This window comes from Coturnix japonica, chromosome 1 (assembly GCF_001577835.2).
Source record: "Coturnix japonica isolate 7356 chromosome 1, Coturnix japonica 2.1, whole genome shotgun sequence".
In the NCBI taxonomy this organism is placed as follows: Eukaryota; Metazoa; Chordata; class Aves; order Galliformes; family Phasianidae; genus Coturnix; species Coturnix japonica.
The window spans coordinates 50,965,862-50,982,492 of NC_029516.1; the positions used below are offsets into that span (position 1 = coordinate 50,965,862).

Below are 16,631 nucleotides of genomic sequence, written 5' to 3' on the forward strand. Positions count from 1 at the left end.
GAGGATGACAGACAGCGTAAGCAATTATAGACCTCTTCCATCACTGCAGACATCTTCAAAGAAGAAAAAGGAAAGCAAGACTGGGGAGCTCAATTTTTTTTTTTCCCTCAAAGAGTATTTAAACAGGAACAGAATTACTCCTGTGTTTCCTCTTGCAGAGTTAGGTGGTAAGAAAAATAATAGAAGTGATATCTCTATCCGGTAAAAGCTTTAAAAGCTGAAAAAGACTTGGATTCCCTCAGCCATCCACCGTAACTGTTGCACTTACAAGGTGAAAATAGACTTTTTGGGCATCTAATTCACAGTGAACAGGATTATTATTATTATTATTATTATTATTATTTGCCTCTCAGTTAAAAGAAACAAGAAAAAACAAGGTCTCATCAGAACAGACGTTTTATCATGGAATTAATTTTATGGACTGAAGATATTTCACCTTATGGGCTGGCACCTTTTAAGTTCTGAATTGGCAAGAAGGCACTGGCTTGGTGATGGGAGTCACTCAGGTGCTAATGAGAGCATTAATTGACAGATGGCATTCAAGATATTCCCCCCCTCTCCACACCCCCCTCCCCGCACAGAAGACAGCTTCTTTGCTGCAGCAGAGATCAGGAAAGCTTAATTCTTAACAAGCACACAACGCTTCAGCACAAAGGCAAGTCCAGTAGAAGGTAATGGGAAGGATTCAGGGTTTGCTGGGATGACCTCAGTCAAACATCATTAACAGGGTCAGGAGAAGCAAAGCCTATTTCAGAAGAAAAAATAATGTTAGGGCCCCCATGATCAATCTATCCCGGCTTGTCAGAAAGAGAAAGCTTAGGCTGACCTCAGAAGCAATATGAGTTACTACTACCAACCTGACCTTGAGCTCTCATGTAACAATGGAGACTTTTTTTTTTTTACTGTATTAATGAGCTTTCTTATCTGAGGTGGGGGAGGAAGGCTTATGGACCAGCTTGCACTTTACCTTCAAACCACTTACCTTACTCAGAAACTCAGTCAGACACGATGCAGGGGAAAAAAAAAGACACCACCTCATCCTTTGGGGATGAAAGAAAGGGTCAGATTGGTGTATTGCCTATTTCCTTCCAAGCCCTGTGTGTGCGGCTCACTCAGAAGGTGTGCAAGCCAACACGAAGCTTGTATTCCTCAAACTGTGGGCCAACTTGTGATCAGCCTGGCAGAGGCTCAAGGGCAACAAGCACCTTGAAAGGCCTCCCCTCTGAGCACCTCACTGCAGCAGAGCAAAATGACCGAGGAGCTGGAGATCCATGAATCATGACCTCAAGCTTTAACGCCCATGTTTTGTTTCCAATCCAGCCAGCAGCTTCCTGCATTGCTGGTGGGGACTGACCTTGTGAATTCCAGCCAAGACCAGTCATGAGGGAAGAAGTAACTCCTTGCCTCTCTGAATTGGTGACAGCAAAGTCTAACCCTTGCAGAGCCCCAGGAGAGAGGAAACAAACACCCAGCCTTGCCCTGCTTTTCAGTGTTCTCCTAGGTATCATACCACGAGAAAACCAGCTGACCTATGTGGGGCTACAAAGAAAAAGAGGATGTTTTACATTAATGGGCCCTGAATAAGACCACAACACAGGAAAAATAAAAGAAATTGGACTGATCACACCTCCAGAGTGAAGTTCATACTCCCACAGTCAGAAAGACAGCAAAGACTTCTGTTGTACATGGCCAACATGATGCACGTATAGGCTTGCCTGCTCTGCTTCACTAGAACAAGTTTTCTGAATGCAGACGCTGCCCAAACCCCAAGCAATTCTGTGGTGTACCTGTATGGCCATTCAGGAGCGTTGGCAGTGAAGGAAAGGAAAAAGAAAACAGAAGAATCACAGTGCTCTGATCTCTTTACCTTTGCTGAACATGGGAAGACATTCTTTCTAGGTTACATGTTGTAATACATGGCTTTATTTGAAACCATAAGAATAGCCAGTTAGTAAAAAGTAGTCTGGTCAAACTGCTGGACTGAGCAGTCTGAAATACGAGTTGCTGGAGATTTCCACATCCCTAAAAGATAAAGCTAAGACTCCTACAGAAGTTAAGGACAGCAGAGTAAGGTCAGCACCCCTGCAATTCCTGTTCCCTGCCACTCACTTTCTCCAGAGCTCAAATGTGGCACTGAGACCACCAGAACGAATTGGCTGAAGAAATGCTTAATGGAGACAGCAGGGTTCTAGTGTAATTTAAGACCTTTCGCCCAACTCAGCAACACAAAGTTAGGAGAGGAGGTTCTCCAGCAGAAGGGCTGCTTGATCTTACAAAAGAAATCCAATTGGCATCGTTGGATACCACAGAATCTACCATCCTCCCAGCTGAAATCCCTAACTGTTTTCAAGACTGGATATCAGGAAAAGGTTCTTCACCAGAGGGTGGTGGGCATGGAACAGGCTCCCCAGGGCAGTGGTCACAGCCCCAAGCTGCTGGAGCATATGGACAGAGCTCTCAGACATATGGTCTGATTTTTGGTGATGCCGTGTGGAGCCACGAGTCAGATTTGATTATCTTTATGGGTCCCTTCCAAGCTGGAATATTCAATGGTTCTAGAAGACTTAGCTCAGAAAAACCAAGGCTGTCAGCAGCTAAGAGCATTCCAGTCCCGCTCCACATCTTCTTCCATCTTACCTTGAGCAATCTTGCATAGAATAAACATTGGAGAAGCTGGAAGGTGAGCTGGCAGACATGCTGTATCCCACAGAGAAGCAGAATAGGAACAGCTATGGAGCGAGGCAATGTCTCCAGGGAGGCTGAGAGAATGGAGAGCTGATGTGGGCTGTCTAGTCTAATAAAGAATCACATCACAGGAGCATGTGCTGGCTTGACAGAAGCAAGTGCAGCCACTTAACCTGGACATAACAGCAGAAGTGTGTGTTGCTTTGCTACCCCAAAAAAGGGGTGCACAAAGGAAGAAGAAGCCACAAGGTCACCACAGCTGCTTACCCCTTCCAGGGAGGTTCCAGGTCTGCACATGCAGACTTCTCACCCTAGCCATGACTGAAAAATTGGCCAACCCAGCAAGTTTCCAGCTTGGGCTCTTTAGTGTTAACAGTCACCAACACGTGGATTAGATGGAGATGCCCTTTTACCTGCTATGAGCCAATGTGTGCTGCCTTCTATCTTGTATAGACTCATTTGCCCTCAGGTGAGAACCATGAGACAGTAGGTCCACTCTCTCAAAGAGGAAGCCAAATGTAAGAGCTGAACTCACCTCATGAGCCAGTATGGCAATAGGGTATGCTCTAGCTTTCTTTAGCTGACTATAGTCCCATGCTTTTTCCTGTGATTCTGCTTTTATCTAGCAGTCACCCTTTGCACAACACAACAGCTGAGAGTGACTTGCTTGTTTGTTGTTTTGGTGAGAGAAGACAGAAAAGAAGAGATACTGGAACTGATAGAATGCTGTCCCGTATCAGCCAGCTTTGAAAAGGCTCTTCCCTTTGGCTGGCAAATGCTGGGGACAGGCAGGAGTGCCGAGATAAGTGTCTATTTGATCTTCTCTCCCCCATTCACCCTGGGTTTCTCACTGTTTTATGTTCACAAACCGCCAAGGCAGCTAATCAGTGCTCTGTGACCCCTGTTAATTGGGCTGCGAGAGAAAGGCAGCACTGGCAAGAGAAATCACACATACCTGTTACTTTGAACTGGGCTTGCCATTTTCCATCTCCCTGCTTGCAGCAGCTCCAAGCACCCTTCTGTGAGCCAGGGCTGCTCTATTTTCATCACCAACCCCAGAAGCAGCAGGAGAGGCCACAAGTGTTATGTGTAGTTGTCCTGCCTCTAACACCTCAAGGTACAGAGAGACAACAAAGAGGAATGCTGCATCTCCACCCTATCTTCTTCCATCTGAGAAGGTAAAAGTGTTTTTTAATAAAGGAAACGCAGTCCAAACAGTTATGACCTTTCTTACATATATGCCAACCTGTTCCTCACTGTCTTTATCTGCCTCCTTGTTGCTGTCTCCACTTCAAAAATAAGAAAACAAGCAGATTCCCAGCATCCATTTCTCTGTCTTAATAGAACAGCAGCCTAATTGGCCAAGTAGGAGAAAGAAAGCAGTTGGTGTGAAGATGTGAAGCATCGAAGGACAGAAGGGTAGGGTTTGTCAGGTCTGGTGGGTTACTCCCACCAGAAGGATGAGGAATACATGTATGGCTAATATATACACACTGGCTGCATTTGAACTTCAGGCAGAAACAGGGGTTGTCAGCATGTTTTTGTTGTTTGATTAGGGAAGGGAACAAATAAGAATATGAACAGCAACAAAATCAGGGCAACCAGAAACATCCCAAACAATAGCTGAAAGTGTACGGTGGCAAAGGAAGAAAAGTTCTGGGTGTCAAAGGGATGAGAAGGAGAACGTATATACTGCCCAGACCAAGTAACAGAGTATTAAGGAGACCAAACAAAACTTACTTAAAACATACCTATTTCACTGCCAGCTCAACCCTTTGCTGAGTCTACATGAAGGGAAAATTTATGCTCTCAATGCAAACAAAATTTTGCTAAAGAGGTACAGACAGCAGGAACTCCTCCCCCATTACTGATGCTGCAATTCGACTGAAAACTTATAATAGCAAATCAATGGGTTTGGATAACTGGGGGTGAAAAGGGGTAAATTAGTAAATTAGAAAAGGGGAAAATTAGTAAACTAATTTTGCTAAAAGATCCTGAAACCTCACTGTGCTGAGCACATAGTAATTGCTACGTAAACATGCAAAGACATGAATCAAAGTAGCATTAGATAGAAAGGAAGTATATTGGCCACAAAGTTTTACAAAGAGGTAATGTGAGACAATTTAAATCTCCCCCATTTATTGTAACACTGCATAAATATGATTGATTTGTGCTATTTTCCACAAGTATTCCTGAGTTTGATTCAGGTTGACAATGTTCAACCCAAAGTTGTGTTTAAACCCACCTGTTCAGCTTTGCCATATTAACCCCATAGATATTATGTACTCCATAGTTTATTTAGTTTTACCATTAAGATACAACCCTGATATCATTAACCAAAAGCTGCAATAACAAATCAGTTGCCTTCAAGTGTGAGGTACAAGCCAGAAGATGAGCAAGGAGAGGTCTAAACTCCAAGAGGAAATCAACTCTCAACATCCACTACTATGTATTTGCCTACCACCATGTTGAAACGTGCATCACAGCTCCAGTATGCCCAGGAAAGTAGGTAATATTGAAGTTGTTTTTTTTCTTCTTCTTGCCTAGAAATACAGATCTAATTTCCTTGAGATACAGTTTAAATTCTAAAAAACTAGGCATCCGGAAAGGTCTACAGACCTTTAGCCAAGGGAGCCCAAGAAAGAGGCAGTATCAGTTACTGAAGTTTTACCCAGAAAGGAAGGTAGAGTTGGTACTAGAACAGCGTGGTACCATCCTGCACTATGTTCAAGGTGGAAAAGTACCAGAGAATGACCCAAGCCCCTACAGAAGGTTAATGATAGAACAGAATATTTTTCTGTATCATGCCTGAAGGAAGCTTGGTGTTCAGGTGACACGTAATTTTGAGGGATATCTCCAGGGAAAAGTCTAATTGTATGCCATCTCTTATCATATGATGACATTGATCTCAGCTAAAGAAGGGCCAGGGAAAATGTACTGCCAGGATGACTAGTGCTTAGATTAGAGTATGGATGCACTAGGCAGAGAATACACTAATCTATAAGGGCACAGCTGGTCTCCCGGTGAAACGTTAGATCACCAAGAGAAGATTAAGCAGCACTGATGCCAAACTAGAGACTTTACAAGCACATCAGCAGGCAGAAGGCTTGATGACACTGACAGACTTAATGGTATCAGTAAATTATGTCACTTTTTGGATGCAACTGAAAAGCAAGGAACTGAGGTTCTCCTTAGAGCACACGCTCACAAGGCAATAAATTTGAGACACAGCAATTCCCAGGGTTAGTTTTAGGGCTTAAGGAGCAGCTCCTATGCCTCAAAACAAAACTATCCCAGATATTTCTGAGCACAACTCAACCAAGGAAGATGCCTACCTTTTGCAAATAGGAGGCTGGATTTCTTAAAGGGAGTCAGACAAAGGTGGAAGGGTGAAGTGTTGATCCTGAAAGGCCTTGACCTGAAAGCAGGTAAGAGAGAAACTACCCCAGTCACAGCACAGATGATTGCCTCCCAGCACCCTTCAGAAGTCTGGAATGCTACATTCTTCTCCAGGCAGCTCTTCCCCATCTCAGGCTTATCAGGCATTGTGGAGGGTATCACTCCTAGGCATAATGATGCCACAGCAAAGACAGTGTTTGAAGCCTGGGGGCTTCTGCATTGCTACTCTGTCAAGTACCCTGGGCTTTGAATAACAAAAGGCTGTCCCTCAAGGGATCAAAAAGAAGAAAAAAGAACCAGTGTTAGAAGTATTTACTAACTAACCCAAGAACTATTCACAAGTTATTAGATACTTTAAAAGGGGAGAAGGATCTGGGTGCTCAAGAGGGAAACAAGTACCTTTGGGAAAGCTAGCTCAGTCCATTGGTGTCAGTGGTAATGCTGGGGAGCGTGGGAGGCCCATCAGCTATGGCTTTGAAGGGCCTGCCTAAGGGAGGCTTTGATTCACATAGGCTGGGTGCATAGCCAGTGCCGCCTACTTATCTGACCTGGAAGAGACATGCAGCCCTTCAAGCAGGAATCTCTGCTGTCACACAGACACAATTACGTGTGAGAATCGCTGTGCTCTGACCACACTGTCTCCAGGTGCACAGCTTGAATCTTAAATTATCGAGTTATTTCCTCTCCTTTTTGTGGCTTACTCTGTGACCTTGGCAACCAACCACACACTGCGCATGCTCAACAACAAGCTGCTCCAGAAGTGATAAAATGAAGATTAAGCCATAGTACCTTCTGTCTCAGTAGGGATGAACACAACTTTCTGGATGGTCAAGGTCAATGGAACATACCTAGAGCCTGACTTTCACCTGCTGACCTGATACAACAGCAAAGAATTCGGTCCATTTGTGGTGCCATTACCTTAAAAGCACCTCCCAGGCTTCATCTGTGCTTTCTGATTTTCATCTCTGTACCTTTTTCTTTCTACTACTGCTATGTGATAGTAACACTCGTTCCAAAGAGATGCAGATCAACTCTTGGGAGCTGGAGCTGATCAGCTTAAGAAAGACACAGATATATCTCTTATATTCTGAAAGAGCAAATAAGAATGATGCTCACTGTGCTTCACATTCAGACTGGAAGAGGATCATTACTTACTATTCATTCCTGGGTCCTTGAAGAACAGGAGGAGCCAGCTTAATGCGGCATTGTTCATTCCTAGTGCTCATCAACAGAAACCATACTTCCAAATTATAGCCATAAGGACGCTCAACAGTGCTGCTGCCCTGTAAACTATTCTGATTGTTTAAGAGTTGTAGAGAGGACCTTAGGGTATTATAGTGATGATGAGCACTGAGGAGAAGAAGCTGGAGTTATTGTGCTGATGATTGTGGGGAAACAGGACACATTTGTGTATTGTGGCACAAATCCATTTGAAACAAATCCTTATTTGCCTTGATACTCAAAGAAAGATACGGGTTAATGTGAGAGAAGAGAGTCCTTTCTAAGGCAAAAATATCTAGGATAGGGGTGATCTTGAAGCAAACAAGCTCACCAAATTCCTGTCCTAGAACCAGCCCTCCAGCATTTTGGGGGACAGTAAGTAAGAGCAAGTTTTTACATATAGGTCTTCTAGACCACTTTCTGTGTATTCGTTTCAGAACAGGCTTTTCCTCTTTTTTCCTCTTTTCTCCAAAAGTTTAAATCACATACGCTGGCTGAGTAAAAAGAGAACTGAGTAAAGATAGAAGATAAAACAAGGTAAAACTAAAAGCACAGAAACCGATTGTAGGAGATTCATAGCTGGCTAGTACCTACCTCAGACGTTCATCAAGCTCACTGGGGCTAAAAGGCTCCAGAAAACAGTCTCGGAACTTCTCCAGTATTTATCCTGGGGCCAAAGACTGGTTTCAGAACGTGGCTGAGGTGCTGGGAGGTGGCTTAACATTACAGATGTGCTGGAGCAAAAATTCTACACCAGTGGTTTGGAACATTGCTATCCTGAAACATAAGTCTCAGAAGTGAGGATAAAGGCTTTATGCAGAGGACTTCCACATCCCATTCCTCTTTCTCCATCGTTCTTTCTTAGTCTGCTCCTTTATGCCTGAACATCAGACTTTTCCCACATGCTTTCTCAATTTATTTCCTTGTCATCGCTTTCTTCCTCCTCCCAGGAGTATTTGCTTTACAGCATCAAGAACTTAAACACACAGCTGTCCATTTCATATTTCAAACTATGACAGCAACATTATGACATCACTGCAGTTTCCAGAGCCCTTCACTGACTGTTCTTTATCCATCCTTTTAAAGTTTAGCCACTAATTCCTTCCCGTCAATACTTTGCATAACTCCCTCTCCACAGCTATCCAATCTATTCATCTCTCATCCATCTGCCCTGACAATAATGCAGTTTTCACACACACCGTCTTTTCTTCCATTTTCATTCTTTTTTCACCACACCTACAAAGTAGCACTTCCAGAGCAGACAACCAACTCTTCTTCAGATTCTTCTTTAAGGATTCATTTTACCCACCTGAGAATCAAAGCCATTTACTTAGCTTTATTTATATTCAAACTCTGCCTAATTTTATTCTACTGTACTACTCATTAATCTTTGAACGACCATGTTATTTTACTGCTATAATCTCATTCTTCCTTTCCCAATACCTGCCAGCTGCTTCATTTTCACTTTTTACCCTTTAAAAGCCTCACCTTGCGTAGCTTGGCTATTATTATAATAAATACTAATATTAGATTCAAGATAAGCAATTCAGCCACTTCATCTCCCTTGCCCCCTCAAGATATCTCCTGCTCTGATGATACTGGGTCAGTTTGAGAGGCCATCCACCAATCTCCATGATATATGCAACACAGCACTTGTTAAAAGTCAGACAGTAAATAATGCTGATCTTGTTGATATTCACTTGGCATTCATGAATATGATTCTGAGTTAGTGAGGTGGTTTGTGACTGGGCCATCGAAACAATTGTTGTAATCGAGGTCACTGGCACAAATGCAAGCATTGGCTGTAAACTCTTTCCAAAAGGTATTGTTCCCCAGGTCTACTGTGACAGGGCTGAGACTGTCTGCCCCAGATATTACGGCACCAACTGAGGCACAGGATCCATTCAGACTGTCTCAGTACTTCAGCTCAGCTATTTCTGCAGCCTGGTTCATCACAGTATCCATGAGTTTGAAAACTTGACACTGGTTTACCAGCTATCCCAGACAATTTGCAACTTTATTCTCTACACCAAACCAATATACAGCAGTTTCTGTAAGGATGCAGCTCACAGAATATCTGCAAAAGAGCAGTTTCAAGAGGTAAAGCATTTTACTGAAGGCACTTTTACCAAAGCACCTTTTAAAGACAAAGTCTACATAGAATAAAGAACGAGGGTGAACAGCAAATGACAACGCAAAAACAAGAAGTGAAATAGAACTATTAAACACAAAAGCAGGCATTCTGCCCCATCCCTTATCTCTTTCTGATGATCACTCAAATACCTGATTATAGAACAAGCATTGGAAAATAAGTAAGAGCAGTGTTCTGGATTGTCAGATCAATAGAGAAGGCATATAGTTCTTCAGTCATCACACTGGGAGTCTCAATGCCTCAAAAATAAGGATAGGAGAGGAATAATTCAGAAAAATGGGGGCAGGGAAGGAGTTAAGGAAAGTCTTCATTAGAGCAAAGCAAGTACAAACTACAGGCCAAGGACTCCAAAGTTAATCTACAGATCCAGAAAGAACTGAAGGTAGGCACAAAACACATTATCCACTTGGAAAGAAGAAATTCCAGTGCATTAGGAGGGCAAATAAGAAATAATAATAATTGAGGTTCTTAAGTACGCAAAGGACTTCTGTGGTGCTGGTGCCATGAGTCAATTATCTAATTTTCAGAAACTGTGATGGACCAGTCTTCCAAGATAAAAGAAACAAAGCCTCGTGGGGCACAGCAAGAGCTGTGAGATTGTTTTGCTCCTCTCCTCACTTTCTTGCACCTTTGTTGCATGTTGAAAAAATAAAGTGACACATGCTATAAGACAAAGTAATTAAAATGTTCCTTCAAGAGATAATAGCCGCATGTAAAACATTTCCCAATGAGAAGCATGATGAAGTCGCTGAAATTTTTTACGTCATCGCATTGAAACGTAGCAAAAGTGCAACAACAGGGCTGTTGTTTCACCTAAAGAAATGTTGAACAGTGAGAGGTTTTTTTCTGGGTTATTTTAGTTGAGTGTACACAACCATGTCACACCTTCGCTTCTGACTTTAAAACAGCTGCAGAAGGCTCCTGCTGTGGCCTTTGCTGTTAGCTGAAGCTCTGATCTTCCTGTCTTGATACAAGTCATCAAGTCACATTTCCTGCTGGAAGTAAAGTGGCAGCCCCTAGGGACTGTGCGGCTGCCCAATTTGTATCGGAGAGATTCTGAAGCAAACATGACTGTTTTTTAAAAACAGCTTTAAAAATTTGCTGTACAAACCCCAAATTCTAGAAAGAAAGAGTTCTCTACCTTGCCACTCCCAGCTCTCCAGGCAGCTGCATTTTGAAGCAATTAAAAGAAATACAGACACTTCAAGGTCCGTGCACGAATGCTAAAGGTTGGAAAAAACGTATGGGTAAACTCGTTGACATCAAACCAAATTGTGCCTATAACATAAGACTGGGAAGAGAGGCCATAGAAAAAGGCTTTAAGGGTGTTAGTTATTCTATGGTTAGTACTTAGATGGTATAGATGCTACGTGAACGCTATTAAGTGCATTTACAAAACAACAAAAGCTGCACGTCATGACACAGAAATGGTTTGGATCAGAAGGGATAGTGGAGAGAAAGAGAAATTGTTCTGGGCAAGTGATTTGCCTGCTTGCTGCCAAACAAGAACAGCTATTGGGTCATTGATAAAGATGCTGGAAATCAGAAATGCAGGCTACCATCTTCTTAGTCCTGTACTTCTACAATGCTTAATGTGTTGAGAATCAGGTCAACAAAGAGCACTCCCAACTGCTTTGATTATGACAAATAACAATTTGGAGACTAACATATGGCATCCCAGTAAATAACCTCGGTAGCGAAATGCAGATATCCTTAAAGGAAGTTGTAAGTTACCAGAGAATCAAGACTTCTTAACCATCAAGCCAAGTGAAAAACAGTCCCTTCTGTATGCAATTCTTTTAAATATATATATATATATATATATATATATAATTAGTTCATAAAGAATATCAAAAGCAAAGCAAAGCTGCCAAACACACTGCTCTACTTCAAAACCAAGAATCACAGAACCCTATAGAATTATTAATCTTGTTCTCCACCTCCCACCCCCCTCAATAATAAGCAAATCAAATTAGAGTATGTTAAATTGTGTATTAGAAGGACTCTCGGCTAGGTTCCACTTACAAAATTACTTGAGAGCACATTATAATTAGCAAAGGTATGTGACAGTTTTATACCCCTTTATGATGCATGATTAAAGCCAGGCAACCCGGCTCACCCGTAAGTTCTGCATGCCATCAAAACAGATGTGACAAGGACTGCAATCTACTCCCAGGCAGACTGTGAGAAAGCATAGACAGATAACATTTTGACCATCAAAGAGGTAAGACTACAAAACTAATTAAACCTCAAAAACCCTCTGAGAAGCAGGTAAACTACATTTTACATGAAGTTTTATTAAGCATCTTATGCCTCAGTGTTCCAGCCCCAAACTGAGGATGAAAGCAAGCTCCTACCTTCCCCTCCTAGGTGCAAAAGGGAGCAATGTTTACAGCCTGAAGATTAACAGCTCAGGGTTTCAGCATAAGGATGCGGAACACAAATGACTGTAGAAATTGCTATTGTAATGCCACTGTGATGGTCTGTGAGACTGCTGGTTTTTCCCACGCAATACACACACCTCCTAGCTCTCTGTAACAAAAATATGGAGTGCTAGTCTATCATAAAAAGACAGATCTAAGCTGATCTTCCACATAAGTTCTGCCCCTTCCACTTGCACATCTTTGTTGACTGAGCACTGAAAAGGCCAATTAAAGGCTCAACTCTTTACTGTTAACTAGAGACAAACTGAGTAGATTAGGAAAGCTGTGCACTGGCAGAGTTGAGCTCTGACTAGAAAGAACAAAGGTGATCAAAATAAATCTTAAGGAACAATGAGAACTTTAGGCTTTAAAAACACGGGGTTATTTTGAATAAATATGCCATGGCTGGTTGCATAAGCATAAGCATGAAACAAGCAGCAGGTCAACTTTATTTAAGTATATCCAAGCCATCGTTTTTCATTTATCTACAGTCTTCTGGCTAAAGATCAGTCTAAGATTAGACTAACTAGACTAGGATTAAGCCTAAGTTTTAGACTGAATCTTAACACTTCTTTATTCATAGCATCCTTTTGCACAGGGCACCTTTCCTTCTGTTTCCAGGCAGCCTCCTTCCCTATTGCTTCTCCCATGCTTCAGAACCCTCCTTCCAGAGGTTCATTAATTCCAGTTTTCCAGATACATTTATTCCACCATTCCCAATGCTCTGCTCCTTCTGTGCTCCATTCCTCAGCTCCTCTGGGAAAAATGCTTTTCTTGTTATTCCCCTGTCTATTCATTTACCCCATTCTACAGGAGGTGCTGTTGAAAGGCTGAGCTGGCTTCCTCTTCATTTTCTCCTTAGCACAATCTTTTGGGGAAGGGGTAAGCTCTCCATTTCCTACATCACCTCTTACATGCAGATGGACAAAGCAACAGTTGTGAAGGTACTAGGCTGAACAAAAACATGCCTGGGTTACCACTTCTTTTTTTCTGCAGTGGCATTACCTTCTTATATCTTTTCCAGCTCAGAGTTAAGCAAGCCTATATTTACATGCACACAAAGTGGAAGCCATACACAATATTGAATCACTACACGCTGCTGAGCTGCCAGGTGAGTCATGTTACTGTATGTGAGTGCATACGCACGTGTACATGTGCAAACCTCCCCAAAAGACAAACAGCTTGCCAATAACTCACTCATGAATCATGCTTGATTTTTCTTAATTAAAATAACAAGAGAAAGGGGAGTCAGGTAAACAGTACAACTGCTAAGCGAACACTCCTAGGTACTGAGAGCTTAGGAGAACCTCAGAATGCTGATTTCATCACATTTATCAAAGACAAATCTTCCTGTTTCACAAAGGCGAGCAGATGAAGATAAGCGATGCACTTGAACTACTACTTTCCAGTGTTTCCCACATGAACAAACATGGCATTTTTATAAGCATGGCTACATTGCTCTGTGACCACTTTGATAACAGAGGTACAAATCATTGTAGTCACTTTACAATCAAGCCTCTCACCACATCAAGTTCATTTAGACTCTAAACACAGTACAGTTGCTATGCTCAAGTCCTGAAATCTACATGGTCCAGTTGTCAACCCAGCAGTGCAAGACTACTACATATAGTATAAGTATATATATATATATATACATACACACACACAATCAGTTGATTAAAAATAGTGTACAAGCACCTATGGCTATGCCTATGTATTTGCCTAAGTACCTCTTCTAAGCAACAGCAACTGTTGCCAAGTTGTCTTTGTCTCCCCAGTTATGCTTTCTTATTAACATGATTCATGTTAGAAGACCAAATAAAGAGCGCTGTTATCACTGGGAGCACATTTCATTGTGGGAGCCAGTGACCTTTTAAAGAATGATATTCTACAACAGTCTCATTTCAGAAGGCTACTTTAGGTGAACATTGACAAAGTGTTCTCTTGATGTTTCAACATCCAGAGACATGTCAAAGCACTTTCCAGCTCCTCTTATTTCCAAGAAAATTACAGTTCTTTTTGTAAAGCAGTGGGGTCTTCCATGCAAGTGAAATGGCTTGCAAAGCAGCAAGTTTTATTCTAAGCAACGCATATAAAACATTGAAAACATGGAATCATAGAATCATTAAGGTTGGAAAAGACCACTAAAGTCATCTAGTCCAACCATCAACCAATCACCACCACACCCACTGAACCACATCCCTCAAATGTGTGATGATTTAAACACTTACTGTGGTATCATTAAACTGACCAAACAGAGTCTGGAACACAAGAGCAGACATTCTCTGTATGTGTTAGCACCACAGCAGAGCATCAAACAGATTTGCAGATGATCTGAATATCTTTTTTCTCCCAAAGTTGTTTGCGTAACAATGGGTCCATAAAATCAATAACCCACAACTCAGCCCTAGAAGAACTGGAATTCCCTTCCACTTAGTGAAGAATCCAGCCTGATTCCTAGCGATTGCTGATCAGTGCTATGTCATCACTCCAAAGCTGTGAAATATCCCTGTGCCTCTGTTAATTAGCTCCCATACAAAGCACTTAAGCCACGGAACGAGGTTACTCACGTGATGTCTCTGCGCTGATAGCAACCTTGAAGAAGGCAGGCGATCAGGTCACTAATAAATTCCACATCATCCCTGTGAAGAGCAGCTTCCAGTTCCTAATGAGTGAAAAAAAGAGAAAAAAAAATCCAGCTATCAAACTAATTCCTCAAAATATACTGTAAGCTTATCAGGACCAAGAAGAGCCATGCAGCCTAAAGCACATATACAGGAGGAAGGCATACACTGGGTAAGCCAAACTTCCCTATCATTAAGAACAGTACTACTATGACTTCTTCACTGTAGGAGTTTACATGAGGACCCTGAAAGGGTATTTTCAAAGAATCATAGAATCATTAAGGCTGGAAATACCTTTAGGAACAACTAGTCCAACTAATCAGCCAGTCTCTTAATACATGCATAACGTGTGGTTTTCACCAAGAGATTTCAAGCTTTACTTTCAAAACGTCACTGGGTTAGCTACAGTTGTGTTTGTTTTCCAGAAAATCACTCACAGTATGAAAAATCCAGTTCCTACTAAATAGATCACCTGCAGTTAACTTAGAAACAATATTGGATATGGATAAATAACAGAGACATAAGAAGCTATTCTTTTTGAGTTTCAGAATAAATAATGGGTCTAATACCAACTCCTACTTGAATGTTACTGAACAGACACAAATAGCTACACTAATGGCTACTGAATAAAAGTTAATAGCCAGAGCATAAAGGATAAAAGTTTTGGCACTTACCCAATGAAGATGGAAAAATGCTTTTTTATTAGACCTCTGTAATGACGGTAATAAAATTATTGATAGTAGATTGCAGATTAAATGCTGCTTATAGGTTTTTTTGTTTGTTTGTTTTCTTTTTAACTGAAAATGTATTAATAGTATATTTTCATTATGAACACCACTCTTATTTACCTTTTGCAGAGTACCCAGGGTGCTCAATAAACAGAAGCCTGACACCTGCCCTGTGAAGAATGTATTAAACACATCTGTTATGGGAAATCTTGAGGCAGAGAAAGAACAAGGGGCAGCCTAAGCCTAACACAGCATCCCTGCTGCAAGATAGGAAATGTCCCAAGAATCTCAGTCCTGGCCTTGAGATGACTACTCTGCCTAATGAGAAGTTGATGCAAAAAGTACAGTTACTGCTTGCCATCACTCAGATGGAGTGATGTTATTGCTATATAAACAGCAATCATGCTATGTAAATAATAATCACCAAGTGAATTCTCTTGGTAATCAGCTAGTATTTTGGAGGCACTGACTTACTTTGTTTGTAAAAGACTTTGGCAATTATCTGCCCTCTAACAAAATACACTTGAGAGAAGAATAACTTTAAAAAAAAAAAAAAAAAGAAAGAAAGAAAAGTAAAGAAAGAAAAAGAACAAGAAAAAAAGGTGTATGATCAGCTAAGATACCTCCAGAAATGTTCAGGTAAGTTATCACAGGGACCTTGTGAAAAAAAGATATGTGAGGAGTCAGAAGAAAGGGGAAAACAGTAAGCCTCCAATTGAGGATATCCCTCCCCCTTTCAGCCATAGTACATACATTTGCGCACTAAAGCCGTCAGTCACTAGCCTGCCTTTGCTGGGATGTGACAGCCTTTTGTAGGAAGGGATATTTAAATTGCTTCCCGTGAGCCCTTTCAGCCTGCTGTTTGACTAGCACTCATTAAACAGCGACCACAATCCCCTCAGATAGTCCTGTATTGCCAACAATTGTTCTCCAGGCCCAGCAGTGACCTTTACATTTTGGGAGCCTGCAGGTCGCTCGGGGAGATAAGGGACATTCCTGAGGTGCAGGGTGAGGATGGGCACACAGGGCAGATCAGCCTCCCCTACCTCCCCTTGTCCACCTCTGCAGTGGTTATTTGTCAGGGGTGGCCATTCATCCTGGAAAAAGATAAGGACACTCTATCCTGCAAAGCCTTGGAGAAAGATACTGATACTGTCCTATCAAGCTCTGGTCTGCTTCTCTTGGGTTGCTGCTTGTGACAGGGCAGGAGCAGCGAGGTGTACTTTCCCAGTGTGAAAGGTCAGAGAATCAGAGAAGCACAGAATGGCTTGGGCTGGAAAGGACTTCAAAGCCCACACAGTTCCAGCTTCCTGCTGTGGGCAGGGCTGCCACCCAGCAGCTCAGCTGCCCAGGGCTCCATCCAACCTGGCCCTGAACACTGCAGGGATGGGGCACCACA

The 16,631-nt window shown here is 42.0% G+C and overlaps 1 protein-coding gene across 3 annotated transcripts in view; it reads right to left on the reverse strand.

Annotated features, from left to right (window-relative positions):
* LOC107315152 (cat eye syndrome critical region protein 2) overlaps positions 1-16,631 on the reverse strand; it is a 92,701-nt gene that overhangs the window by 34,862 nt on the left and 41,208 nt on the right. For 2 of the 3 annotated variants that reach the window (XM_015865222.2, XM_032445238.1), the window contains exon 1: positions 7,900-8,306. Coding sequence is in view for 1 of the 3 variants with exons in the window: in XM_015865212.1 (XP_015720698.1) it covers positions 14,451-14,545 (95 nt within the window). In the remaining 2 variants the exon portion in view is untranslated. Of the gene's footprint in view, positions 1-7,899; positions 8,307-14,450; positions 14,546-16,631 lie in introns of those variants that run through there. The other variant, XM_015865212.1, reaches the window with a different exon arrangement.